Here is a 25,166-nt window from a genome sequence, read left to right as displayed (position 1 = left end):
CACCTTATCCTTTTCGTTTATAAAGGTTCCACAATCAGGTTTACCTCTTCTCCACCCCTTCAAAATACAACTGGATTTTAATTTTCGCTACGTGCCTCCGCGATTTCAAGGTAACTAATAGCCAGAGAGCGCTGACTTGCCTGGCTTGATGCTAAAGAGAAAGCGCACTCAAGACGACCCGATCAACACCATGGGGGCGAAACAAAGTTCCTCCAAGACAACATCGAAATCTAGGAAAGCGTTAAACCATTCGAGCGCAGTTATTGGGAGGGCAAGCGGTGGCGTGAGGAGGTGAGCAGAGGAGGGAGAGTTTTATAAGTCCCGGATTGCTTAAAACATCCTTCTTTCTTTTTACTCCAGAGAGTCACCAGTAGCCAGGTGTCCCGATTCTTTGACTCCATCTGCATCGAACTTCAATGAGCGCGCTTGCATTGCATGGTTCAATCAATATCATGGTAATGTGAAGCAACATGCTATCTTTTGTTCGATTTTCAGGGTTAAATTTCCATCTAAATCCAGATAAAGAAAATCCGGAAATCATGGGCCCCGACGGGATTGAACAGTTTCTATCTGATCTCGATCTCTCTCTGGAATCGGTATTATCTTGTTTTCTTTCTCTCTAAGCCATCTATTATATACTCATAAATGGTCCCTCGTTTCGCAGCCTATTGCCCTGGTAATTGCCTGGAAATTGCAAGCTTCCACTATGGGTAAGACCACTTTCGCTATCACATGAAGTGGACTGGATAAATATTTTCTCTTTCCCCTAGGCCAATTTACGCAACAGGAGTGGATAACGGGAATGCGTGGCCTTGGTGTCGACTCCACCTCGAAACTCAAGGACAAGCTCCCACAACTAGAGCATGCCTTATCTTATCCAGATCAGTTCAAGGAACTCTACAAATTTGTGTTTGGGTTTGCCAAAAACCAAGGCCAGAAGAACATGTCTGTCGAGGTACATACCAAAGCACTTCATCCCTCGTTCTTACTTTGCGCTCAATGCCTTTCTTCCTACAATAGACCGCAATTGCGCTCTGGCAGCTGCTGCTCGGTGACAAGTACCCGCATGTCCATTTCTTCATTCAATTTCTGGAGGTGAGATCATCGCTAAAGCTTGGCGCTATTTTATCAGCCAATTTAAGGTTTCTTCTTTTCATATCTTTCAAACCTTAACCCATTCTGTCTTGCGTTAGGAGCAGGCGCCTATTAGAGTCGTCAACCGTGACCAGTGGGTCAGTTTTCTGGAGTTTGTCGCCACCGTGGACGATAATTTTGCGGAGTGGGACGAGACGAATGCGTGGCCCGTATTATTCGATGAGTATGTGGAATGGCGCCGTAAGCAGCAACAGCAACAGACTCAACCTCAAAAGGTGGAAAACGGAATGATGGCGTGACTTTATATATATACTGAACTTACCTCGACATTTTATATGAATACACTCTATAGTCTATATATATATTTTCTTCTTCTTGCGATTCATCAATGTTATCTGCGTTCTTCAGTTTTTCTTTTCAATAGGGGTTTATTACCTGCAGTTATTTATTCTATTTTATTTTACTAGACACCACTCTCCGCCTTGTAATATTCTTCTTTACACTCTCTATTTTTTTTCTCTCTCCTTTCCGACGAGAATGACGTATGATTATAAAACGACTTCAATATTATTATTATGAAAACACAATTTTTACAACACAAGTTCAAAACAAGGCGATTAATAGCACTAATGATGCTATGATAAATACACAACAAGAGAGGATATTAAAATAGCGTCATGTCACAATAAATCTCAAAAAAAGGGAAGAAGAGAGGAGAGAGGCAAATAGTAATGTTACAAAACAAATGGAATATATCATCGCCTAAAAATCAGTGTATATATAAGGGGGAAAATATAGATGGAATAGGATACTGGCTGTCCGAGAAATAATGAGTATCAGGTTCACCATCTAAACCATGGGCCGCTAGAGTTTTCCTTCCATTCCCAAAATCGCCCTTCCCATCGCTCCAGGGTGCCTGCCCACGAGAACAGATTACGACCCTCACGTTGTCCTACAAGCCTTCGCAAGCTGTCCGGCAACTCGCCAGGGGATTGCGGGCATCGGCTCGAGAGGTGTGGGATAGCCATCTCGCTCGAGGTTATTGTAGTGGGGGCGAGTCGCGTTGAAAGATCGAGAGCATTTGGACCCTTCTGCGGAAAGCGCTTACGAGTATCTCTTCTTATCTCCGCCCGACTATTCTGCTTTGCTTGACTAAGAAAAAGTTGTCGCTTGCGATACTCCTCAACCAAGCTTGATAGTAGTGATCGCCCTCCAGCCAATGGCCCTTGACCCGGGCTATTCACGGTCTTCTTGAATATCCATTCATTCTCTTTAAGAGTCACAATACTGGTTTGTTTGCTCAGCTCGTTCTGCTCAGGGGCAGAACAGAACTTTAAGCCTGATAAGTCGGTGTTTGCAATGGTATCATGGCAGAGCTCCAGATGGAAGGCGGGGAGTTCTGGAATTGTTTCACTTTCGGTATCACTTTCATAGTCATCCTCAGAATTGCTCATGAAACTGTCGGGAAGATATGAAGTGCGCAGCGAAGGAGGAATTACAGGTGGAGTGTCTAGTGGGTCATCGGAGGTGAAATGATTTAGAGGGTGTAGCTCTGCATAAGGAGAATTTCTTTCATATCCCGAGTTCCCGTACTCGAGTTCATCATCGTCATCTTCGAATTCATCGTCTGATTGTATGAAGAAAATCTTACGTGCTGGGTCATGAACTGTCTCACCTGAGTGTTCCATACATTGGGTCTCGGCTACCTCATGCATTTCAGAACTCGCAGGAGGTGCCATTGGTGCATCAAGGATACAAATGTCCTCCTGCATTCTGGTTGATAGAGAGGAATCCAGAGTGGAATTATTGGGATTGTTATAGTTTCCCAAAGAGTTTAGAAGTTGATGGAGCGACGAGGCGGACTCGCCATTTGCATGGATCATTTCACGCCACCACAGGCGCCAGCTTATGTTTTCTAGGCGCCTGCCCATGTTAGCTTCAATCGCGTGCTTTGACTTTGAGAAAACTGAAAAGGAAAACAAAAAATAAGCCGAGTTGCAAGAGGGAACGGTGACTAGCCATAACTATCTTGGAATATATTAATTGGGAAAAGTAGAATTACCTGTCCAGAGGGCTCGCAAGCCATCTGCGTCAATAGTTTCAAGTTTTTGGAGATTGTGGAGAGCAAGATATAATATGGGCTGTGGCAGCAGAGAGAGCATTCTCTTAGCTTGCGCGGGAGAATGAGGAGTAAGGAACAAAGCACAGGTGAATGGAGGCTGACGAAAAGAAAATGGATGGGGAACTGACGCGACTGAATAGGCCTCTCCACGATTTTCTTTTCTGCTCGCGTGTTTAGGGTTTCACGAAAATTCGCCCTTCCCCCAACTTCAAAACTACCCCTAATCCTTGGCCGATTGTTTTGCTGGACCATTGCAAAATAGAGGCCGGTGGGAAAGGGCGGACCTCTCCTGGCCGGCGTAAGTCTCCAAATGAAGCCGTCCCTCCATATTCCCCTCGGGCCAATCTTCCTGACAAAAATTATAGTTGTAGTGGGCGATTTTTCTACCTTGACAGCTTCGATACACAGTGTTCCCCTGAATGTTGGGGGGAAAAGCCAGTCACGTAATCCAGTAAACTCATATGTAACTCTATCCGTGGAAAAATATTAAATTTCGGAAATGCTCAAAATGTCTTGCTAACTCTATTTTTCTCCACAGAACCCACCACGTTTAATTGTACTACTAAATACATATGCGCAAGTGCTTTTACTTAGTACAAGCAGTATTGTTGCAATAGGATAGGAAGCAATACATAGCATTGGGGCAAATAATAGCAATGGCCAACGACAGCGCTTAGCCTTTGTCAATATTATTTCAACTCGCGACGGCTGCCCAGAAAAGAGCCCATGTTCTCGACAACCCATCATCTAAAGGAGCATTGGGATTATGTAAGAAGTAGCTGAGTGGTTTCTCAGTGTTTGCAAGGGCCAAATTTAAATAGAGAATAGATTTCCAGCCATCAGAAACACTATCAATGATGGCTGCAATGCGCTCATCCCACTCTGAATTCACCTAGGTGAAAGACTAGAATAAACCTTTATCAAGTATAAGCAATTCAAACAAGAGTGAACTCACAAACTCTTTGGAGCGCATATAGGTCATAATAGGAGTCATCGGCAGCATATGGATCCCGTGAATGCATTCTAATTACGTTAAAAGTAAATCACTTCAAATTACGCGTAAGAAGAACTAGACATCTACATGCCTCTTCTCGGTGAGAAATAGGTCGCATAGTCCACCTTGTTCTCAAATGTAATCCCTGCAATCCTATTTCCTCGAAATTTCACAGGCATGTTCGTATTCTCCCTCCCTATCATCACATAAGCTTCTAGGCTCCTCTTTTGAACAGCTAGCATGATATCCCCTAACTCCCGCATCCTTCTGTCATGCAAAACAGTTCCAAAAAGCTTCATTGCATATAAGAAGTTAATGTCCTCTGAGGTAGACTCCTCGTTCATCCCGTCAGCAGAGGGGAAGAGGCCGGAGGCCCACGAATGCCCAACCCACCAGTCGAAGTTACGGAACACAGGGAAATATGGATCCGCAGAGGAGGGGTTAGCAACGTCGCGTATAAGGGTAAGAGTATAGGTTATATGCGAAGTTGGTGTGGAGGGATCTAAATAGAGTAAGAGAGCAGACGTGTAGACAAGGTGACTGTAATGGAAATGGTGGTCGCTAGAATGAAAGAATTAGAAAAGCAAATCATATATCAGGCAGGTAGATGGACTTTAAAATAACTTGGTCAAGCTCATTACTTATACCAACTGTTTCCAAAGTCGTCGTTGGGCAGATTCTTCTCGATTCCATCTCTTCTCACAACTCCCTTCCAGGTAGTATCATACGCCAAGGATGCTGTTTGCTTATTGTCAACGAAAAGTTGAAAAGCTGCCTAGATTTCGAATATGCCAATAACAACAGGGATAATGACGATGGTTTGTTTACTTTTATTCTCTATATTTACCTTCAATTTGCTAATACAATTCTCAGACATTTGTTTATCGTTCAGAACCTCTTTTGTCACTAGGCACAATAGCGCATATTTTTGTAGGGCTTTCCCGGAAAAGTATATACTTCCTTGATTCACCGCATTCCAGTTTTCATATATATCTTTCCGCGCCTGTTCTCGTAAGGTATTTAATATATCAGGGGTTAGTTTCCGCATATAGCTATCCGGTAGGAACTCCACGGAGGGCATATTGGATTCGGTGAGCGTCCATTTGTTGCCGACATATGCTACACAATCGCCCATGGTCGTTGAGAGAAGCGCTATGTCTGTGCGCATTGGACCTGAAAGCACGGCGCGATGATGGGGCAACGTGAAATGCAGGAGGGGTCGAGAAGTATCTCCCGCGAGTTTGAAATCAAATGTGTAACTGCCCTGCCTAATATAGAAGGTCAAATATGAGGATAAAATCAGTTAAATTAGGTTTGCTCGATATCTAGTCAAGTTTGGTTTCTCAAGTCATTGCACCTTGCTACTGAAGAGACTGACAATTCGATTGCTGTTGTCCACACTCCCATTAACTTATCATAGGCTTCTTCGTTTACACCCAAAGGCAATTTGGCCGCTTGCATCACACCACTCCATGGTCTCGTGGCTGCCCAGCTATTCCCATCCCTTACCAACTCAGGTGCACTACCATTTGAGTTAGGAATTACATAGAGCACCCACCGGCTCTTATTGCCGAGCTCAATATAATATCTATCTATATTGGCATTTAGCGTTGTTTTCCTCAAAATTTCAAACGTGAATTCGGAAGATAGAACTGGGGTTAGTAAGTCGTACTCTATGGTGAGGAATGCCATCCCTCTAACTAGTGAGCTGGTTAATGATCCGAATCCATTCTCGGGGTGCAGCCACACCCTCACACTGAAACTGCTTGGGTCTGTAATAGATAGCTTCGCCGTATTCAGCTCCTTTGCCCCAACCACTAGGTTATCGCGATAGGGGCTATAAAAATATTTGACTGGGATATCATTTTCGTTTGGCCCATAAACTCTCCCATCTTCATCTGTATGACAGACGCCTATTCCATTTTTGGCTCGGCGAACTACGTAAGGATGCGTCCAAACCGGAAGTGCGGCCCCCTCGTTAGGAAGCAACAAGTTCTCGTAAAACTTGTTTGTAGGAATCGGAAGTGATCGAACTGAATAATGTTGTGGAGGGGAGGGGTGCGAAAAGTGAGGAATTTGCGAAGGAGGAGGATCGGACGAGAAAGGAGCAAGAAGATCGATCGGGACGTGATTATGATCGTCCTCTCTCAATGGTTGTGCTAATCCTAAGCGAAGCATAGAGGCAGTGAGAAGGATGACATGTAATAGAGGCAGCGACTGAACTCTCATTCTTGAACTCGATCTTTCTGGCAATGGAAAGGCTGCAGCTTTTTGCACCGCCTCGATTTAAATGCTTCTTGTTTTCATGTTAGCTCCCGTTTTTTTAGTTTCGATGCGAATCCCTCGTGAGGATACGGAAGCCTGACCCTTTTGTTTTCTCAAAAGAGAAGCATGTGTAATTTATATAGCTCAAATCACATGGCCAAACTTGCAAGAAAAATAGGAAAATCTTCATCTAAGTTGCTCTCTTATAACAAATAAACTACGAGATTACGCAACCATCGTCCCAGAATCTAGGACAAGCCGAGTCGAAGATAGAGCACACTGCAGTAAATAAAATAAGTTCATGCTGGTTGATTGGAATTTAGAACGTAGTCCTGAGTCCCATTTTGGATAGACGTTATTTTCCGTGACAAATAATCCGCTATTATGCCATGGGTTGTTATTGCGGCCATGGATTTTTGCAGATGTCGTCAAGAGAACGTATTCCGCATCATCTCAACTCCATATAGTCGCATTGTGTAGCAAAATTGCCTTTGGCATATTCCATGCGGATCAGAAACAATATATGGGATGTATTCTTTTCCAACGCAAGCTCCTCTTAGCAATCCTATTGCATCTTTAGTTAGCCTTGTTTTCCATAATTCAATACCTGTCAATGTTTGGCTATTGAATGATAATAATATCAATCTACAGTGACAAATTATTGTTAGAATAGGGTAATTCCAACCGGATAAACCAGGACCACTACTGTATCACTACTGTATATCCGCGGCCAATACATAAAATAAGCAAACCGCTAAACCACCTGCAAATCTTTTATATTAATGATAAACTCGGATTTAGAGCAAAGCTTTCTTATTCCATCAGACGATTACTAAGGATGGAAGCCAAAATCTGTATTGCATATCGATCTAGTTTATGCATTAGGCAGTACCTCCATTACACAGCAGTGTCAAGTTTTCATCCAGCTTCTCTTGGCCAGCTTGCCTTTGGGCTGAGAGCTCATGTATATTGCCACAGTTACCCATACTACCGCATTCATAGTTGTCTCGAAAACACCAACATTGCTAAGCTTTCTTTCTTCTAGCTCCATCTGCAGCCGATTTCAATTTTCCGAATAAGGCTTGAATATGCTTCACCTTGGACTTCTCCAATTGGCCCCCTATTTTCCATTATGTCAATTGTCTAAATAAAAATAAATGTCTTTTTTGTTTTTCATATAGCCTTGAAAACGTCAGTGTTGAGCCAATTCACTCAACATTACGAACAGCATTATCTAAAATAATGAACGAGATATCAAATTTTCTTCAAGAAGATCTGCCGGACACTGACAGCGATGCTGATTTTGTCCCTGAAACGACAGTATCGTCTAGATCTGCCTCTCCATTATCATACTCATCTGATGGCGAAGAAAATGAAGATGGAGATGCAGAGATGGCTCTTGATGAGGTAAATGATACAAGCAATGAGGTTGAGGTAGGGCGTGCGAAAATATTCTATTCACTGTTAGCATTTGGCCCAAGCTTAAAATCTTTTATTTTTTATTTTTCCAATAAACAGGTTTCGTCTTCAAGTATCAATACCTTTGGTAAGTGTGTTACTTGGTGCAACTAGTTCAGGCCCATTACATCCGTGTTAACTCTTATTCTTTGCCGGGTACATAGACAAACCATTACATAAGTTAGACACGTCTCGATATTTCCCAATATTTAACGAAAATTTTAAGCGGAATCACCAAGGTATCCATGACGATTCTTCAACTCTATTACCGCCTTATGCTTACGTGTAAATGTCCATTATAGAAAGAGAGGAAGAACTCTTGCGGCTCGACACACTTGAGAAAGATCTGCAAATACAAAAGGCAGAGTTGGAGCAGGAGGTGGAAGGTGGCCGTGGCGAGGTGGAGACACAACGTGAGCTGCTGCGTCAGCTGCGTGAACAGAACCAACAAATGGAACGCCAGATTAACGAGCTTCGGCACTTCATCACTCCCATACTTTTACACTTAAATAAAGAGAGCGGGGTTGCTCCATCTCCTGAAGGCGAGTCTTTGTGGACCGGGAATGTGTTAGAATTTATGAGGCGCTTGACTCGCTAGGTCGTGTGCTCCCCCCTCCCCCTTTTCCCCCTTTTTCTTTATTTCAGCTCCTGAACTTCTAGTTTTGTAATTATTTTCCGTTCAATTATAACGTTTGCTTGCTAGGCTTTTATTTTGTCTGTATTCGATTTTCTCTTTCGCAGTCGAACCTTCTTCGCCTCTTCTGCATTTGGCTTTTCGTTTCGTTTCGTCAACTTTAGGTTGTTGTACAGTTTGGTGTGCTTTTTCACTAATAGGAAACTATTGCGATATCCCTCCCACCCTACCCTTACATCTTTATTAGACTTAAAGTTTCTTTTTCTCCTGTGCCAATTGCTCGGCAACTGCCAAAAATTGTTGAACCGCATCCTCTGAGATCTGGTAATGCACCACTAATCGCGCCGCAGTCCCCCACCCCTCTATCTTGATTCCATTCTCTAATAAAGCCTTTTGTAACTCCTCGATTGAAAACGCTGCATCCTTTACATCTATCCAGACCATGTTAGTATCAACGGGGAGAGTGAGCTGCACCCCGAGTTTTTCCAATCCATGAGCCAGTTGAGCCGCTAGCTGATGGGTGCGCTCGAGTTTTGGCAGCATATTGTTAAGGCAATACCAAGCTGCTCCAGCGACTAGACCGGATTGCCTCCACGCTCCTCCAAATACTTTGCGGAGATGTCGGGCTTTCTTGATGAACTCTTGGTTCCCTACCAAAACTGCACCAAATGGAGCTCCTAGTCCCTTTGAGAAGCAGAGTGAAACAGAGTCAAAGAGTTTGCAATACTGGGAGAGTGGAATGGAGGTTGCGGTAGAAGCGTTCCAAAGGCGCGCTCCATCCAGATGAAGGCGAATCCCATGTTTGTGCACCACTTTGGAGATCTCCTCAAGCCCTTCGAAGGGATGAACCATCCCATTGAGGGTATTTTCCAAGCACACGACCCGCGTAGGTGCCACATGGAAGTCATCCCCCAGGATCAAATTCTCCTCCACCTCTTTTGCCGTCAGGAAGTTTCCACTGGGTTGAACGGGCAAGGCGATTGCCTGCGAGTGAGAAGACATCCCTCCCGCTTCGTAGTTGAATACGTGTGAGCGACGATCACAGAGGACTGAGTGAGGGGGCTGGTGGAGGTGTGCACGGAGTGCAAGCTGGTTAGCAAGAGTGCAGCTAAGACAGAGGAGCGCTGCTTCATGGCCGCACAGTTTTGCAATATGTTGTTCGAAATCATTAGTAGTCTTGTCTTCCTATAGGAAGAAAGAGGTAGGGAGAGAAAATAGGCTGATTACTAAAAGTTGTTAGAGAGCGAAATATAGTGCAATTACTCCATAAACATCATCCCCACGTGAGGCATTGCGCATAGCTTCGAACATTTCATCGGTTGGCTTCGTGACTGATTACCAAAATACAGCGAAATTAGAACCATTTTATAAAACTTCAACACCGAAATGAAATTTACGAGTGTCGCTCCTGAAGTCGTAGATTCCTTCACTTATTTTATCGTCGGGTTTTTTATCAGCCCCATAGATATGAGGTCGAGCCGAGCTGGTGTGCGACATGGTTCGAAGTGAATATAGTTTTAGAGTACGAAGAAAAGGAACCCGGCAATAACTCTTAGAGATATTTATACCCTGAGCATACAACATGAATATATATGAGTCAGATTAATAACACGTTACGTAAAAGTATGAGTAAAAGAAGAACAGGAAAACATTAAATATAAGATACTAGCAAAAAAATAAAGTAAAGTATGATACAGAGTGGTAGTAATATAGCGTAGAATAAATAGTCTAACGAACTCTCACTGTGAACCCGAATAAAAATATGATAAAGATATTTGAAGAGCAGTTGAAAAAAAAAAAAGACTGCGGTGGCCAAATAACGCCAGATAATCATTGTTACCACCTGATCTATATTATTTCAGATTCACATCGAAATTGCATGTTCTTAGCATCATGAAGAGTGTAACCCTAGCCCATACGTCTGGGTCTGGGTTGCCCCCTACTATATCACATTCTTACATCCCCTCCGATCTTACAATGTCACTAGATGCCGATCCATCTCGAATTCAGCAACTTTTAACGCTTCTCCCCTCCCTTCCTCCTTCGACTCTTTCCGCAACTCTTAAGGATCTTCTAGCTTTTGCCGATCGCACCCCCCTTAATAAATGGAGGCTAATCTGCGCACAGTTGCCCACCCTCCTTCTTCGCATAATGGCTCGCTTGAATTCCAACGAACTTTTTGAGCAATGTGTTCGCCTTTTGGCTTCAATCTGCTCCTATTCAGTGAAGCCGTCCGATATAAAAATGATATTGAATATGATTTGCTGTCAAAAACGGGAGGCGAAGAATGAAGAGGGTACAAGCAGTGGTGAGACAATGGGATCCCAATCTGGGTATCTGTTCTGGTTGTTATGTTCAATAGGAACGCGTCAGATGTCGCTCCCATTTTTTCACTTCAGTGGTCCTGCTTCTGGCATGCAGGTGGAGGGTGGACTCGCCTTGCCTGCAAATGGATATGGGCTTTGTGTCTGGTTGAAACCGGACTTCTCATTCGCAGCTACTCAGAGACTATTTTCTTTCCTGACATCGAATGGTTCGGGCGTTGAGGCCTATTTTGGGGCCGGTGGGACGTTGCAAGTGCAGACAAAAGTTGATGGTAAAGCCCACAGCCTAGTCTGTTCCCATCGATTTACGGTGGGGCAATGGTATTTTGTCTGCATAACACACTCGCGTGTACGAAAGGGATGGAGTGAAGGCACAGTAACAGAAATGTTAGTGATGGTGGACGAAGAGGTGGTAGGACGGCAGCCTCTTCCCTATCCTCCTGTGGAGGAGGAGTACACCCGAGTATCCATCGCTGGACGTGTGGATGAGGAAGGGCATATGGGATGCTCACTCAGCGGAGCAATGGCCGCGGTATACTTCCTCGAGGGTGCCATGTCACTGCTCGAAATGAAAACCATCCACGCTCTCGGCCCGGCTCATGCAACCCAATTTTCTCCTGAACAACTCAGTCAAATTAAACCGTATTCGTTCGCGTCCATCCTCTCAGGACTAGCAAGTCGACTGATCTTTTGTTACCATGTTTGTGCATCGCGCGATGATACATGTTTCAACCTCGCAACCAAACCGAAGGGTGTGGGGGCAGCACGTATTTTCAATACCGAAAAATGCCTGACTCGCAGTTTTCAGAACGCGCTTCAATGCCTGGGAGGTATTGCCATTCTCTTTCCTCTCTTACTCCGTCTTGATCAGCTAGCCCTCTCCTCCTCTTCCTCCGGCACTGGCCTCTCTTCCTGGCTCGACACTCAAGATGACGATATGCTCTCGACTAGCACCGATCGAGCGTTCCGTTCTTTCTTTCGGCTCCTTGCATCGCTGCTTGCTCAGGATCCTACAGCACAAACAGAGGTACTACGGACAGGTAGCCTACGAACCGTCAGCATGCTAATACAGCAGGTGTGTGGATGCAAGTTGAGCATTGCCGCCTATCAGTGCCTCGTCAGCTTTGCTAACTCGTTAGCAGAGAGTCCAGAGTTGGAGCGAGAGGCCTATGCGGCGTTGATTTTTGAGTTCAAGCTCTGGGCGAATGCGGAGTTTTCCGTGCAAGCCTACTGTTTGGATTTTCTGACGAGTTTTGTGGAGGCACGCATCGGTCTTTGCAGAGACCTCTTTGGGGTACAATTTTTCCTTGACGCAGCTAAACAGTATTATTTCCCTGCTTCCCTGGATAATGAGTGCAGTGATGCTGGACTGGCCGACCGGAAGGAAAAGGCAGCCCAATGTAGCATTTTAAGATCCAAAATACTCAACATCACTAAGCTTCTGATGCGTGATGCAATACGAGGAGAAGACGTCACGTGTATGCTTCGCCATCTCCTCCACATCGGGGATACCGACAGGGCTGGCGAGGAAGCGGAGGTGTACAAGGACGAAATACTGCAAGCACTCGATGAAGTGATACGAGCAAACGGCACGATAGGTGCTCGGCAGTTCAATGCGGCCGGGGGTGCGGAAATTCTCATCCATGTTATGCTACAAGCAAAAAGTAGTGTGAGGGCAAGAGGGATGGAGATGTTGCTGGATTTCACTGGCGACCAGGGAAAATGGGCCCACTCGCCCCTATGCATAGTGCAGCTGGCGCTTGGAAAGGAGGGTAGGGTGACACCCCGAGTGTACGATGCAGTCCTCCGTACCCCTCCTTTTAACGAGCTGGTGAAAACCGGAAACAAGTCATCCTCCATTTCACTACCTCTGTCCAGTAGCAGTGGTAGCACGGGGCGCAATGGAGGTGCTCCGCAATATGTTATGGGACCGCGGGGAGTTAAGCTGCTGCTGATCCTATCGGGGCAGCGCGGAGATGTGGGCGTGAAATCTAGAATGCTCCTCGATATCTATGAGGCGCTAAAGAACAGACCGCGACTAGCTTTACTGATCGATGAGCAGGAGGTGTGGCAAGCATGGATGCTCGAGATATTGGCCCCACGACAGAGGGATGCCGAAGACGAGGAGAGTATGATCGAAGTGCGAAACCTGGCGCTCGAGACCACAAGGACAATACTATGGAACCTACTCGTGCAGAAAGAGGGCGGGTTTGAAGCCACCAGAAAAATGGTGTTATTGGTGTGGATGGCCGCAGGGATTGACGAAGCAATTAGAATTTTGACGAGAGTTCTTGTGGATGCATACCGATACTGGCCTGGAGGGGTCAAAACCGGTGACGCGAGTATCCTGGTACTAAAGTGAATTTAACTACACGTGCGGAGAAAGCGCGATATTAAACTACCCCATGTTTCCCTTGTTTTCTAGAACATCTGGCGGCTTGTCTCTTTCTGTAGCGTGATTATCACTAATCAGGCAACTTTGGAGAACTCTGTCATTCGAACATATGATCTCCCTAGACCGAATGTATTTATAGGAGACGAAGTTTCTGAAGGTATACTGATAGCACCTATCCCTTTAGCATAATCATTTTTTTATATTTAGCTATTTATGATGACAATATTTAGGTCCGACCTGCATTGTTGATAGTGGAGAGAATGGATATTCTACCATAAATAATATCTCTCTTCAAGGATACCCAGAGTTTCAAGCCGCCTTTCTGCGTATTGTGGAACGGCTGGACGAGAATGGCTGGTTGGGACACAGCACAGCGGTGAAGCTTGAAACGGTATGCAAGTTTAATTAGAGATGCAACCAACAAGTGAGTTCATCTGAACCATACATAATTTTGAATAGGAAGAAGATACCTGCTTTTTTATTCTCAAGATTTTATTGCTATCGCTTGAGAGTACCGCTATCGATCTTGCGAAGCAAGCAGCAAGATTAACGGAGCATTTTCTACAAAAACATATGAGTTCTGAAAGAACTAGCATAGCTGTTCCATGTTCGTGTTCCCTCTCGCAACAACGAATCCTTTCAACCCTGGGAGTGCTCCACAGGCTCTACCGGTAATCTAGAAATGGAGAGTCTCTAAATGAGAGCGCTTTTCCACTAACCTCGAGTTTGAACGTTTATAGATCCAAGGAGGCTATTCATTCCGAAATCACGTCCCTGTTCATTGTTGCTTACTCCCATTGCCGCAGCCTACTCAGCGTACTGGCACCAGAAACAACCCTCTTTATGTTTAAATACTCGGATTCATGCAGCGAAGCTGAACTCGATCGATTTGCGCAGTTTACGCGGTCTCTCGTATGGGATAAAATTGTCAAGCAACACCTGAGCCTAGCAGAGTGCGAGGCCTCCGAAGAAGATATGATGACGATACAGAAAATAATCAAGGGCACACGGGAGCGAATAGTGTCGATGCTGACTGCGTTACACGATGAGCACAAAAAGGGCTACCAGGCCGTCAGGAGTTTGACTTCGAAAATGGAATCAGCCGTTACAACGAGGATATTAGAGGAGCGGTCCCGCGTTACGGCCCTGCAAGCACAGCGTAAACGCAATCATGTCAAGATCCTTAAGCAGTGGCTGCTTATGCTTCATGAGATAACAAGGGAGCGAGGAGCGTGGTGGGAGGGTCCCACCGAGAAAGTACATTGGAAGCTGGACAGAGTGGAGAATTTCTCCAGAATGAGGCCCCGACTTGTGATCAACTATGCGTTTCATCCCCATCTCGATGCAAGTTCAAAGCGCGACAGAACTGCGGCAAAGGAGGGCAAAGAGCCTACCACCTGGCCCACTTCCGTTCTCTTGAGAGAGCGTATACGACAATTGGCCATTGCACGCGTCGGGGGGCATAGTAGAGACGTGGCATGGGACACCCTTTCTACGCATTCTGGCATGTCTAATGAGACCGACCTCGACCGCGAGTTGGACGAAGAGTGGAACTTGATAGAGGGAGAGGATGTTGTTTCGGTTAGTGATGCGCAGGGCTCATCCGAGACGTCAGGGCCAGAGCGAACGGTGTATCGCGCGGAGTGCGACATGGTCGTGCTGCTCGCCACCATCCGTGGGCAGCTGAATTTGACCACGCGAGCGCTGCACTTCAGCGTCGACCGGGAAAGCTTGCTCACCGAGCTGGGGAACATCGAGCGAGGCGAGTCCATGATCGACCCGGACTTGCTCGGGGATCATGAGTGGCCGCTCTCGATGATCCGTGAAATTTTTTTGCGCAACTATATGCTCCGAAAAAGCGCACTTGAAATATTCATGACCGACCACACCAACTACTTCTTCCATTTCCTGAACCCGCGTGATCGGATTGTCTTGTTCCGCCGCATCGTTGCTCTACGTCCCCCTTCACTCCTCACCACTGAGCCACGTACGCCCGCCGAGATGCTACGGCGATCGAATCTTGTACAGCGCTGGCAGCGACATGAAATCAGCAACTTCGCTTACCTAATGTGCTTGAACAGCATCGCTGGCCGCTCCTTCAACGATCTCGCCCAATATTTTGTGTTCCCCTGGATCTTGGCGGATTATTCCTCCGAGTCCCTTGATCTAACCGACCCCCGAATCTATCGCGACCTCTCCAAGCCGATTGGGGCCCTGGAGCCCCGGCGTCTGAGCCAATTTCTTGAGCGCTATGAATCGTTTGAGGATCCATCTGGCCGCGTGCGAAAGTTCCACTACGGCACCCACTACTCAAGTGCGGCGACGGTGGCGAGCTATCTGCTTCGCATGGAGCCCTTCACCTCGGTGCACATAGCACTGCAAGGGGGCAAGTTTGACCACGCTGACCGGCAGTTCCACTCCATGGATAGCACTTGGCACTCCTGTCTGAATGCCAGCGGGGATGTAAGAGAACTGATCCCCGAATTCTTCTATATGCCGGAATTCCTAGTCAATCAGAACGGATTTGATTTAGGGGTAGAGTGAAGCCATTGTTGATGATTTTTTTCTTGGTTCTCATTAATTGCCCACTGCCCCACCTTTTTCTCTGTGACAGATTCGACAGGATGGCAATCGTGTAGACGACGTGGTTCTCCCAAAATGGGCGCGCACGCCCGAAGAATTCATCAAAATACACCGCGACGCATTAGAGTCGGATTATGTGTCCGATAATTTACACCACTGGATAGGTAAGGCAACCCTGCGAATTGCTAGTATCCGTCTATGACAAACGCTTCATCCCATCCCTGCTGACGTTTCCACGACACAGACTTAATTTTTGGATATAAACAACGCGGTGAGGCGGCAGTGCGTGCTCACAACGTGTTCTATTACCTCACCTACGAGGGCGCCATTAATTTAGACGATATCGACGACCCTACCGAGCTTAAGAGTATCGAATCTCAGATCTATCATTTTGGTCAAACCCCGACTCAGCTGCTCCGCCGCCCTCACCCACGCCGGTTTTCCCGCGCCGACTATACTCGCGTCACGCTTTTTGCTCGCCCTAGACACCATAGAATGCTAGCCTTTGAACTAGACTCACGTGAACCCATTGTATTTATTGGAACTTCGAACACAGCCATGACTGCGGCGGTGGCCGGATTGAGTAGTGGGAATGCCGGGAGAGACCAGAGGATCGTGACGTTGGACGAGAAGGGCACCATAGGCTCGCATCAGTTTTCGGCGACATCTTCAGGCTGGGACATGGGATTTACACTCGAGATCGAAACCGGATTGGAAAGCAAAAGGTAGGTACTTTTTCTCTGACACTCATCACTCACGGCTTTGCACAAGTGCTATAATACCACTTCCCAATAGGCGGTTTACCACGCCTTATCGCTTCGATGCTCGCGTCAAACCTACCTGCTTCGCGTGCAACACTGACGGAAAGATCCTCTTCATTGGCGGTCTCTGGGATAATTCTCTGCAAGCTGTTGCCGCGGATACGGGGCGCGTCGTGGCAAGCGTCCAAATCGGCGATGGAGATCTGATCACTTGCCTAGCCGTTAGCGAAGATGGCCGTTCGCTTGTGGCAGGATCCGCCTCCACCGCTGTTGCGGTGTTCGAGATGGTAGTGGTCGGATTTGGGGCGCCCATTGTCCGTCCAAGACCACGGCTGATGACGTACGGACACGACGACGAAATCAGATGCGTGGGGGTGAACGCCGAGCATGATATGATGGTGAGTGGATCCAAAGACGGAACCTGCATCGTGTACTCGTTGGGAAGCGGACAATACATAAGAACGCTTCGACCGTTCGGAGACGGCGAAAAGACGGGCAGCGTGGAAAGAGTTCGCATCACGCACCGGGGGCAGGTGATAGCGTATTCGGAACGAGGGGTAAGTTGAGATGCTATCAGCCGGGAAGCCACGGCGGTATAACTAACATCTTTGCTTGTGCAGGGAGAGTGGTGCATTCACGTGCTGAGCATCAACGGTAAACTGTTGAAAAGCAGGAGACTCCCATCGCGGCTAAACGACCTGGTTTCATCCTCAGACGGGCGGTATGTGGTGGTAGCCTTGGAGGAAGCGCAAGTGTCGATTTTTGACCTTGAAGAGTAAGTCTCATGGGTGTGGTTTTGAAGAGTTCAAGGATTCAAGCGTGCCTCTTAACGGCCTTGTGCTTTTTCCCCTTAGCCTGTCTCTGGTATACGACTACACGCTTCCCGAGGTGGCTCGGTCCGTCGCCCTCTCCGACCACCAGCAGCAGATTATCCTGGGATGTGAGGGCGGGAAATTGATCGTGATATCCTGCGACCTGAGACGATGAGCTGGAATCGGGTTTTGTTACCTGCTGTTGATACTGTTCACTTTCCTTTTTCTACCTTATTTGTAACTAGTTGCCACTCTTGTTTCTTTTTCTTGTTCGCTTTATTTTCTGTTTTGTGTAAATGTTTCACTAGAATATACAGAACGTGTATTAGGGTGGAGGATTGACCTCCTCCTCCAATGGTGGTCAGCGGAAGTGGGAGAGATAAGACATGGGAACCGGAAGAGATGACGAGAAGTGGTTATTGTTAAATATGATCATGGCTTAGATAGTGGAAACAACATGCAAAATCGAAGTGAAAGCAAGAAAAGAATAGAAAAAAAAGACAACAAAACTAGCAATGCAAATCAATTAATTGGGTAGCAAAAAAAGTTAACAAAAAAAAGGCAATCAAGAAATACAAACAACATTAAAAGGGAGATAAAGAAATCAGTGATAAAGTGCGCGGAGAGGGAAAGGAACAGAAAATGCAATGCTTGAACGCTTCCTCGTTAGACTCTCTGATTAAAATCCAAATCAATTGAGAGCCGCATATGACCAATCTCTGGAAGATAAGCGGGAAGTTGCCGTGCCAACGGAGTATCGCATTCGATTCGCATTGGATTATATGAGCTCAACTCGGACTGAGAAGATGTCCGCGATGGTGTGGAGTAGACAGAGGACGGGAAAATGGGCGAGGGTGTGCGGGAGCGGTACGGGGGCGGGGCGGTGATGTTGATCATGTCGTGGGGTAATATCAGACTGGGCACTTCTCGTTTCTTCGGCTCAGTATAATACGAGAGGATCTCGTCGAACGACTGGGGAAGCGGTGGAAAGAGATCCCCACGGAGAATGTAAGTGCGGGCGTCCTCCGCCCAAAGGCGAGCCACGAGCCAGCAGGAAGCAAGGGATAGGAGACATTCGACCCATGAGATTGCCGTCGTCAAGGATGTGAGCGTGCACGTACCGTCTGTTGCCGTGCAGAGGAATTTGTTCCCAACCATGTAGGCCGTCATGCTTGCAGCCACCAGCGTCCATACGATGGTGAGGGTAGCCGTCACGAGCAACTCGGTTCGTGAAAACACGAAATTCCTAGCCACTGCGGTGGACACCACAATGGAACGTACATACAGCACGCGGACTAGCTGGAGAAACAAGAGCAACACAACTGTGAGGAGGGAGGATCCGGCGGAGATGTAGATGGCGGGCTGGGTGGTTTGGAAAGAGAGGTAGAACGACGTCACTAACACCACGGTGGAGACGAGGAGCTCACAGACCCGGAGACAGCGGCTAACGCGGAGAAGAGATTCAAGAAACTGGACTCGTTTAATGCGCTGGGTAAGAGAGATGTTGGAGGCGGGATGAATCTTGGAGACAAGAGGTTTTGTGTCGTAGCCAAAGACCATTCTTGTTGTTTATGTTCAGCTACTAAACAAGTACAGCAGTTGTATTCAGAGCAAACAGCGGTGGGAGAAGAGTAAGCAAGAAAAAAAACACGCAAAAGGAACGGACTGGGGACAAGAAGAAGGGAAAAAAATTCTTAGAGAGAAGAACAGAGACAAAATAGCTAGAAAAAAAAAGTCCCGCGCGGATTTTTTTATATTTCTTGCCTCGCTTCCAGGTTTTTAAAGTGTTTGTAGGCTTCCAAAGAGGGGCGAGGAAGGTGAAGATCGTCCCCCGCATTTTTCAGCATTGTATTTTCATTTCGTCCGATTTTGGTCTTCATTAAATCAAAAAGAGGCTACTCGAATTAGAGTGCGATGAGATTCGGCCCCATTGGGAAATACGAATCGCCTTGTTTAGGGAATCCACAGAGGACGGCCTCGTCAACCCCACAAACACTTGAGAGGAGCCCCACCGCCGCAAGGAGAGTAGATTGAAACTAAACGGAGGTACAGCATTGACAATGTCTCTGGGTCCTCTGGCTACTCCCCCGCAAGAACGGACTCCAGGCCGAAAGAGGCCGTCTATCTATACTTGGCCAATACATCGTGGTGATCGGCCTGAATGTAAGCACAAATGAATGCACGTCCTCTCCCGCCATCTTTTGTCCCCATTCAAGGGTCAGGATGACCCAGGTGCCCTTACCTGAAATGGTGTTCATCCTTCCCCCCCCCCCCCTCCACCTGCCCTCTTTAAAGGACCTGCATATGCAGTCACCTTCTCAGCGGCTATCCGCCAGTCATCTTCGACAGCATGCAGGGCATTCATTATATGTAAAAGAAAGTGCTTGGAATATTCAGGTTAAGCCGTTGGGATGGGATGAGTCCTACTAGCATCATTGACCTCTCTCTTTTCCGCCAAAGAGGGAAGCCTCCCACGTGTTCGGTGCAAGACATGGTCCATCCGTGGCACTGCCCCACGAGGTTCCATCTATGTAACGTTAGGCTGCAATCTACTTGATAATTCCAATTTTCTATTCGCCTCACTATACATCTTAATAGAATGGATGGGAACAGGTGGTATATATAGAACGGCATGAACGAATACAAGTACATGGTATATATAAATAAAAAAATAAAAGAAGTGGAAAACTTAAAGGAATAGAAACTATATAGTAATAACAATCCATTAAAATCTTTGAGTAGAGGGAGAAAGAAGGTGCGATGCCAGCAAATTTAACAAAGAAACATTGAGAAAATGGAAGAATGCAACATACAAATAACTAAAGCAATCTATAGACCAGCCGCTAGTGCTGCAAGAGTACAAGGGCTGTTTTCCACCTTTTGATGCCTTGATAATGCGTCCTGGCGTGCGAAAGCCTAGAATATAAGATTACAACGCATTACTATATGGAATATGGGAACTACACGCTTGCAGTCGCGCTTACTGTACCTTCATGCAGGTGGGGCACACGTAGGGTTTGATCCCAAGGTGTAGCTTCGCATGGCGATTCCGGTCATGTTGCCGAGCGAAGGCTTTTTCACAGCCAGGGAAGGGGCATATGAAGGGCCGGTCGCTGGTGTGCGTGCGTTGATGGGATTTCAGGTTGTATGGGCGAGTAAATACTTTGCCACACCCTGGGAATTCGCAGCGAAAGCTTTCCTGGGCGATTCTTCTTCGCCTGGTGTGTATCCTCCCGCCTCCCGCTGTCTTTGTATTATGGCCATCCGATCGGATGCTCACAGTTTGAAAGAATTCGGTCGCTTTTACCCTAGTCCTTTCTTCTCTCTCATCCTGTGACTCGATTCCTCGCTCTCCCGCGACGGACCGACTTAAGTCACCCTCTCTTTCGGCCTGGTCTATCGGCCACCCAAAATTCAGACCGTCGCCCATGCACCCAAGCTTGGGTTCGTATAGGGAAGAGGTGGGAGGCATGGAGAATAGCTCAGAATTCAATGGCATTTCCGTCATTGCCAATGCCTCGAGCTCGGAAAAGTAGGGCAAAAAAGAGGGATTGAAGTCCCCACATGATGAAGGCTCCGGAAGTGGGACTTGATGTTTAGGGAATTCCAAGCGATGGGAATTCAGGGGTGGGCTTGGATAGGGGTTCTCCTGTAGTGACTGCGGACAAGGGCCCAACTCCATATTAAATGACAAGCTTGCAATGTCAGATGAAAATGAGACATCTTCGAAGCTAAGAGCAGGGGAGATGCTATACTGGTGGTTCAGCGCGGAGGCGTCTTTGGGTAAGGCCTCTGTGAGAGCGCTAGCAAAGGACTCGGGTTCTGGCTCCCATGTTGACTCGGGCGGACGCGGCATCACCAAGTCGCTATCGGGGTAATGGAGTTGCATGAACATCGCGGCGGGGGGGGGGGGTGCAAACAAGGGGAAGAGATGCTCTTTTTAGGGCGGGGGAGCGGGCCTGGGGAAACAAGATTAAACGGGAAATTCGCGAGAGTTCATCCTCGACCCAGAAGCTCTCCAGCTGAACTTTTATAAGAAATCTCGGATTCGGTGCTTGACCTGAGTCGTCCAAGTCCGCAGCCGCCAAAAAAGGAAGTCCGTAGAGGATTTTGCCCGGAAAGCCGAGAAGAGAGAAAAAGCTCTTGTGTTCAATTCGAAACCCTTGGTACCGCACCACAACGGCCACGCTTATTGTTGCGATTTTGTGTTCCGCCAATCACCCCCGCTGCAGACTTGCTGTTTCCTGATGCAAACCGCTCGGCCATGACCGAACGCCCGTCGCTCAACCCGAAATAAGCCATATATGGCGCCGATGCGATGGCACAAGCACAGGCTGGCTCGCCTCGAATCGTGCATATCGTGGGGACAATCGCCCGCTGTGGGAGGGTGACGGAGTTGGGCACAAGCTCCAGCCCGACGTTCCCGAAGTTTCTTTTCCCAAACCCGTCGCCTCTGCTCGGCTGCGAGCGAGATGGCTCTGGCTGGCTATACGCGCCAAATAGAGTCTCCACCCAGAGCTTAACCGGGGTGCTCGTCCATCGCGGCCCTGTGCGCCGCGCTCAGCGCCTTTTGGCCGGGGGGCCAGTCGGATGGATGGGACCGATTCCACCTGCCCATGCGCTCAGCTCCATGGCCGCTGTATCGCGCTCTTTTTCTTAGCTGACGACGCCATAACAGGCTGTTAATATGGTCTTAAGGCGTGGAGACAGAAATAGAACTGCTGTCGGCCAATCCCGCGCGTGGATTCTTCGCTGATGCATCCGCATCTCAGAACACTAGGTTTGCGAATTTTCCAAATTAGTCAACCCTTGGCCTTAAGCTTACTGATTCGTCTAAAAGAAACCCCGCATGGAAATAAATTCTCGCATTCGTCGGATCCGGGCTAAAGATATGGTTAGAATTCAGAGGGCACGTTGTGGCTCTACCCCACGGCAGCCGGGGTGGGGTGAGGGAGGAGACGGGTGGCCTCAATAGGATGGGGCCGTGGCCTAACCTTGTATGCTGACAATGCCTCCAACTCAACTCATGGCTTCTCCTCAGCTCGGCAGGCCTTATCGGCAGACTCCGCCAAAACTCCCCACCACTAGATATTTAGCGCATGATCAGTAACAAGCAATGCGCCGTTTCAAAGACAGAATTCGCAATGGGGGTATTGCTCGGGACCGGTGTTGGAAACAATCGAGTGAGGAGCCATATTCTCACGATTCAGTCTGCTCATAGGCCGGAGGCAGAGATCATTTTTGGTGGACAATAACGGCCGCCTAATGTGTCTGCGGCCTAAGCTTCGGTTAAGTTTTCTGCTGGCCATGGGACGGTATCCTGGCCGCTTGCGCCTCATCCGATCTACCGATGGTGCGTACGTAACGACGCGCAAGGCCCCGCAGCATGAGAAACGTGGCGGTTTGAAGGGGCGATTCTAGCCCAGATAATCTAGTGGGTGCGATAGGGCATCAGGCGATCTTGCTTAATGTCTCCTCAGTACGGAAGCAGTATGGCACGGTCAAAGATGGTGGTGAGAGCCAATTCGAATCAGCCCAATTCCATCCGGATCCAGTCTGAGATGTCAGATATGATGGGCACACCTTAGCAAGCTAGCCCTTAGCTTTAGAGTTTTCTCATTATTATTTTAGGAATTTCCAGGCAGAAGAATCTAAAATTGTAATGCGAACAAAATAAACCTTGTGGTGGATGAGGAGGCCAGTAGAAACCCCCGACGGGGGATTGAAAAGTAGCGGTTATCCATCCACTTAATATGCACTAGTTTACTGAAGTATGGAGTTATTCTATGAACCAAATTCTTGAATTTCCTCAGTGCGACAAGGTTCATTCAGACCTTCCGTATGACTGAAAAGTCTCCCACGATAGAATGGGAAATATTAAAAGTCGGTTGAGTTGAGGATGACGAAAATGCACACAGTGCAGTTGGATCAAGACACTTCATTTCCATCCCATGCTTCATGGGTCAATAACAATCATTCAATACACAAAAAATACATAAAATACAGTGCGTTAACGAATCTCGTACTCGGGATTCGACAGCTATCTAACAGATCGCGGCCGAGCAACCCCAGAGCATTCAGTGGACGCCGCCTTGAACCTCTACCCTCTCTGGCTGTAGGATGGATTTTCTCCTCCCCTGCTTAGTGTTCTTTTGGCGCTCCGCCTCCATCCGATAGAAGAGGCTCCCGTCGATGCAAGAGCGGAGAGCCTCGTCGGTCACTAGGCCTGAGGCATGATCGTGGAGTAACCAATAAGTGAGGATCCACATGAACTTGGATGTGAATCTATTCATAACAGAGATCCCAATGGTTTTCTTTTAGTTATTTGAGGAAACGATGCAAAAAAAAAAAGAAAGAAAGAGTGGAAGAGAAACATGGGTACTCACATTCCCGAGATATCCCACCACTTACAGTGCTCGCTGATCATCTGTAACCCATTCATAAAGGTGACTCCGCGGATCGTCGTTCGCGACCTGCCCTCGCCCACCGTCAGCGTGGTTCCATATCTTCGTAGCACCTCTCTTACGTGATGCTCCACATCAGCGTCATGCCTAGCTTTCCCATGGGACGAACGACGACGTTGTTGCTGGGAGGAGGGGTGGAAGCTCGTACCATTTTTGTGCGTGTGATTATTCGCGTGCGACCCATTGGCTTGCGAGTGGGTGATATGGTTGCTGTTGAGATATTTCACATAGATTGGCAGGGTGATGAGGCGCCAAGGATTAAGATAGCTGAGTAGGTACCATGGAGCGGTTGGGGGAGAATATCGTACATGGAGAAGAAGGGCTGCCGGGGCCGCGAGCATGAAGTTGGCTCCCAGTGCCCGAAGTGCTATACCCAATATATAGACAGTGAGGGACAGGATGGACGGGAATGTGGAGTATTAAGGCACTTACACCTATAGGTGTCATAGATGGTGAATTTTCCATCGCCATCCCTGTCGAAGTAGGCCAAGTGCTTATGGAGAATGTTGGGTTTAGCGCCCTCGGTTCCGTTGCTAGTCGTTCTCTCTTCTTGGAGGAAGTCTCCCACGCTCACTTTCCTCGGGCGGCGATCAAGCACGACCTCCTTTTGGTTTCTCTCGTATTGAATGGATTCATATTTCTCCGGCGTCATACCATTGATACGCTGAGGTGCTGGAGATTCGGATTCGAGAGGCCGCTCGATTGGCTTTGGGCAGGGGGCGGGAGGAAGCGACTCCAGGTTGGAGGCTGCTGCGCTGGCGAACGACTTGTGCTGATGGTGGTTTGCCTCTGTTAGTGGGGAGAAGAGAAGGGAAAACTGGTCAGATGGCCTACTTTAAATAAAACACTTGGAGACTCAAACTTGGCTGTTCCCTACCCCTCCCTTCGCTCTGTCTCCTTTCCTTCGCAGCCTGCTCCGTCTCTCTAGAGTGGTTGACAAGGGACCGCTTCTTATCGCTGGAACGGCGCCGCTCCGCCCCGTCTCCTTTTCCCTTCGAGTCGCCCTGTTTTTTGGGCGAAGCATCTGGGAACGCGTTGGGAACCCCATTGGGCCGGGCGTTCGGGGCCTGCTGAGGAACAGACCCGTCCAAGAGCTGGCCCCGCTCGCCCACTCCGTTCATGGCAGTCCCCACCTCGGGCGCTTGAGGCTGTTTCGCTGCGTCGGCGAAGGTTTTCGAGAGCTCTCCCTTCCCCTCTTTATTTTTGCGGCTTTTCTTGCTACGCCGAAAGGTTTTGCTAATGGAGGACATCATGGTGGA

The 25,166-nt window shown here is 47.6% G+C and overlaps 11 protein-coding genes across 11 annotated transcripts; 4 read left to right on the top strand and 7 right to left on the bottom strand.

The window, feature by feature from the left end:
• Positions 1 to 148: 148 nt before the first annotated feature.
• On the top strand, positions 149 to 1,394 carry VTP21DRAFT_7359 (uncharacterized protein; the record flags this gene model as incomplete). The annotated part of the gene is made up of 7 exons (XM_069398091.1): positions 149 to 291; positions 361 to 455; positions 520 to 596; positions 665 to 710; positions 771 to 955; positions 1,021 to 1,095; positions 1,194 to 1,394. 7 exons carry the CDS (start codon positions 149 to 151, stop codon positions 1,392 to 1,394), a joined length of 822 nt encoding a protein of 273 aa, XP_069255586.1.
• A 543-nt stretch (positions 1,395 to 1,937) lies between these two features.
• VTP21DRAFT_7358 (uncharacterized protein) lies at positions 1,938 to 3,257 on the bottom strand (the record flags this gene model as incomplete). Its single annotated transcript, XM_069398090.1, has 2 exons — positions 1,938 to 3,061; positions 3,158 to 3,257. The coding sequence occupies 2 exons, from the start codon at positions 3,255 to 3,257 to the stop codon at positions 1,938 to 1,940; spliced, it is 1,224 nt and encodes a 407-aa protein (XP_069255585.1).
• Positions 3,258 to 3,911: 654 nt separating this feature from the next.
• Positions 3,912 to 6,389, bottom strand: VTP21DRAFT_7357 (uncharacterized protein; the record flags this gene model as incomplete). The annotated part of the gene is made up of 6 exons (XM_069398089.1): positions 3,912 to 4,109; positions 4,173 to 4,240; positions 4,303 to 4,772; positions 4,853 to 4,986; positions 5,059 to 5,479; positions 5,590 to 6,389. 6 exons carry the CDS (start codon positions 6,387 to 6,389, stop codon positions 3,912 to 3,914), a joined length of 2,091 nt encoding a protein of 696 aa, XP_069255584.1.
• Positions 6,390 to 7,718: 1,329 nt separating this feature from the next.
• On the top strand, positions 7,719 to 8,532 carry VTP21DRAFT_7356 (uncharacterized protein; the record flags this gene model as incomplete). The annotated part of the gene is made up of 4 exons (XM_069398088.1): positions 7,719 to 7,910; positions 7,995 to 8,022; positions 8,099 to 8,173; positions 8,237 to 8,532. 4 exons carry the CDS (start codon positions 7,719 to 7,721, stop codon positions 8,530 to 8,532), a joined length of 591 nt encoding a protein of 196 aa, XP_069255583.1.
• A 285-nt stretch (positions 8,533 to 8,817) lies between these two features.
• Positions 8,818 to 10,065, bottom strand: VTP21DRAFT_7355 (uncharacterized protein; the record flags this gene model as incomplete). Its single annotated transcript, XM_069398087.1, has 3 exons — positions 8,818 to 9,753; positions 9,832 to 9,899; positions 9,966 to 10,065. The coding sequence occupies 3 exons, from the start codon at positions 10,063 to 10,065 to the stop codon at positions 8,818 to 8,820; spliced, it is 1,104 nt and encodes a 367-aa protein (XP_069255582.1).
• Positions 10,066 to 10,461: 396 nt separating this feature from the next.
• On the top strand, positions 10,462 to 17,618 carry VTP21DRAFT_7354 (uncharacterized protein; the record flags this gene model as incomplete). The annotated part of the gene is made up of 10 exons (XM_069398086.1): positions 10,462 to 13,242; positions 13,318 to 13,444; positions 13,518 to 13,678; positions 13,747 to 13,958; positions 14,028 to 15,822; positions 15,902 to 16,034; positions 16,115 to 16,595; positions 16,666 to 17,188; positions 17,252 to 17,406; positions 17,486 to 17,618. 10 exons carry the CDS (start codon positions 10,462 to 10,464, stop codon positions 17,616 to 17,618), a joined length of 6,501 nt encoding a protein of 2,166 aa, XP_069255581.1.
• Positions 17,619 to 18,109: 491 nt separating this feature from the next.
• Positions 18,110 to 19,003, bottom strand: VTP21DRAFT_7353 (uncharacterized protein; the record flags this gene model as incomplete). The annotated part of the gene is made up of 1 exon (XM_069398085.1): positions 18,110 to 19,003. One exon carries the CDS (start codon positions 19,001 to 19,003, stop codon positions 18,110 to 18,112), a length of 894 nt encoding a protein of 297 aa, XP_069255580.1.
• Positions 19,004 to 20,272: 1,269 nt separating this feature from the next.
• Positions 20,273 to 21,338, bottom strand: VTP21DRAFT_7352 (uncharacterized protein; the record flags this gene model as incomplete). Its single annotated transcript, XM_069398084.1, has 2 exons — positions 20,273 to 20,359; positions 20,433 to 21,338. The coding sequence occupies 2 exons, from the start codon at positions 21,336 to 21,338 to the stop codon at positions 20,273 to 20,275; spliced, it is 993 nt and encodes a 330-aa protein (XP_069255579.1).
• Positions 21,339 to 21,592: 254 nt separating this feature from the next.
• Positions 21,593 to 22,075, bottom strand: VTP21DRAFT_7351 (uncharacterized protein; the record flags this gene model as incomplete). Its single annotated transcript, XM_069398083.1, has 2 exons — positions 21,593 to 21,990; positions 22,045 to 22,075. 2 exons carry the CDS (start codon positions 22,073 to 22,075, stop codon positions 21,593 to 21,595), a joined length of 429 nt encoding a protein of 142 aa, XP_069255578.1.
• Positions 22,076 to 22,559: 484 nt separating this feature from the next.
• Positions 22,560 to 23,003, top strand: VTP21DRAFT_7350 (uncharacterized protein; the record flags this gene model as incomplete). Its single annotated transcript, XM_069398082.1, has 3 exons — positions 22,560 to 22,611; positions 22,665 to 22,844; positions 22,924 to 23,003. The coding sequence occupies 3 exons, from the start codon at positions 22,560 to 22,562 to the stop codon at positions 23,001 to 23,003; spliced, it is 312 nt and encodes a 103-aa protein (XP_069255577.1).
• A 517-nt stretch (positions 23,004 to 23,520) lies between these two features.
• On the bottom strand, positions 23,521 to 25,160 carry VTP21DRAFT_7349 (uncharacterized protein; the record flags this gene model as incomplete). The annotated part of the gene is made up of 4 exons (XM_069398080.1): positions 23,521 to 23,728; positions 23,830 to 24,274; positions 24,340 to 24,696; positions 24,785 to 25,160. The coding sequence occupies 4 exons, from the start codon at positions 25,158 to 25,160 to the stop codon at positions 23,521 to 23,523; spliced, it is 1,386 nt and encodes a 461-aa protein (XP_069255576.1).
• Between the last annotated feature and the right edge of the window lie 6 nt (positions 25,161 to 25,166).

Source organism: Calcarisporiella thermophila, assembly GCF_041956535.1.
Source record: "Calcarisporiella thermophila strain CBS 279.70 unplaced genomic scaffold VTP21scaffold_3, whole genome shotgun sequence".
Taxonomy (NCBI): Eukaryota; Fungi; Calcarisporiellomycota; class Calcarisporiellomycetes; order Calcarisporiellales; family Calcarisporiellaceae; genus Calcarisporiella; species Calcarisporiella thermophila.
The sequence above is the reverse complement of the archived record's forward strand: the minus strand, read 5'-3'. Positions and strand labels throughout refer to the sequence as shown.